This window comes from Numida meleagris, chromosome 6 (genome assembly GCF_002078875.1).
Source record: "Numida meleagris isolate 19003 breed g44 Domestic line chromosome 6, NumMel1.0, whole genome shotgun sequence".
NCBI classification, from domain to species: domain Eukaryota; kingdom Metazoa; phylum Chordata; class Aves; order Galliformes; family Numididae; genus Numida; species Numida meleagris.
In genome coordinates this window covers 9,038,059-9,039,445 of record NC_034414.1, presented here as the reverse complement: position 1 = coordinate 9,039,445, position 1,387 = coordinate 9,038,059, and the positions used below count along the sequence as shown (strand labels likewise).

Below are 1,387 nucleotides of genomic sequence, written 5' to 3'. Positions count from 1 at the left end.
ATGTGGAAGGACCTCGACACGGACCGGGTCCGGTCCCGCACCCCTTCTCCCCGGCCGGAGTTAACGTGCCCGCAGAGAGGACCTGCACAGACGTGCAGGCGGCGTTCTGCAGCGGCAGTTGAAGGCACTGACCCGGTCAGACAGAGCGGGGGGCTTATCAGTCGTGCAAGGTATGCCACGGCTCCGAACCCACCTCTGAAAGCTGGCGTTATCAACAACAAAATGCCCAAAATGCCCAAGGGAGCGTCGAAGACGATTTCCAACAATCCTCTTATTTTTACCCTCCGATGGGTCGCCCCCAGCCCATGATGAAATGCTGGGGGGGTGGGGAGGGGTAAGTGTCAAAGCGGAGTCGCCCGGGCGGGCACGCCGAGGTCCTCCCACTTCCCCCCGGCGCTCTATAAAAGGGCGCGGAGCAGCGCAGCCCGACACTGGTTACTTCACACACACAAAGAAGGAGTGCTCGCTCCTCAGGAAACTGTGCAACTTCGGATCGCTACTACGAGAGCATTTGGCTCAGTGGATTATCCTCACTGCCAGGTAAGAACCTTTCTCTTAAGAGGAGGAAAAAAAAAAAAAAAAAAAAAAGAGGGAGGTGGAGAGGAAGTGAAAATCTCCAGAATCGGGCTGTGTGGAAGTTGGAAGTTGCGCTGCAGAGCCCTGCACTGGCTCTTGGCGACAGCAGCAGCTCACAGCGTGAGATCCAGAGCTCGCGGCTCTGCGTGCGGGGGCAGATGAGAGCTGGGGGGGTGCCCTTGCCGGCAGCGCGGCACTTGTCGGGGCTGCGGAACGGTGCGCCCGAGAGGCAGCCCCTGGTCCCGTGTGCTCGCTCAATCCCGATGCGAGCCGCTGGGGGTACTCTGGCCGTCCTGCTGGTATTCGGCCGCCACTGCAAGCACAGCTTTTGGCAAACGTGCGTTTTGGAGGCTAAGTTATTTACTCTGCGCTAAGTTGCTGAGCAAATACTCGCTTTGGGTTCATAGCGCACGCGAAGCTCCCGGCAGCCTGGGGGCTCCCCTGAGGGAGGAAGCTCTACAGAGCCACCGAAAAAAAAAAAAAAAAAAAGGACAGATGTGACTTGTACCAGCAAGCATGCTTATCATTCTCTTCTCGCTCCACCAGGAGTTCGGCCAGAATGAAACTGGTTCACGTAGCCCTACTCTATCTCGGCTCTGCGACCTTCTTCGGGGTGGATGCTGCGAGGGTGGACGTAGCCACAGAGTTCAAACGAAAGTGAGTATGGGAGCGCAACCCCCGCCCGCCCCGAGCTTACGAGCCCCGCGCTGGGTCCGGCAGCCACCAGAGGAAGGGAACTTTGCTCCGCGGGAATGGCACAGATCCTAGAAAGGCCCCGTACCCTTTCGGGAAACATCCCCACCCCCCTTCT

General features: G+C 58.6%; 1 protein-coding gene across 1 annotated transcript in view; it reads left to right on the top strand.

The window, feature by feature from the left end:
• The window catches only part of ADM (adrenomedullin), a 2,731-nt gene continuing 1,754 nt past the window's right edge, over positions 411-1,387 (top strand). Inside the window, exons 1-2 of the mRNA XM_021403491.1 lie at positions 411-540; positions 1,123-1,233. Coding sequence (XP_021259166.1) covers positions 1,136-1,233 — 98 coding nt within the window. The 5' untranslated portion in view covers positions 411-540; positions 1,123-1,135. The remainder of the gene's footprint in view (positions 541-1,122; positions 1,234-1,387) is intronic.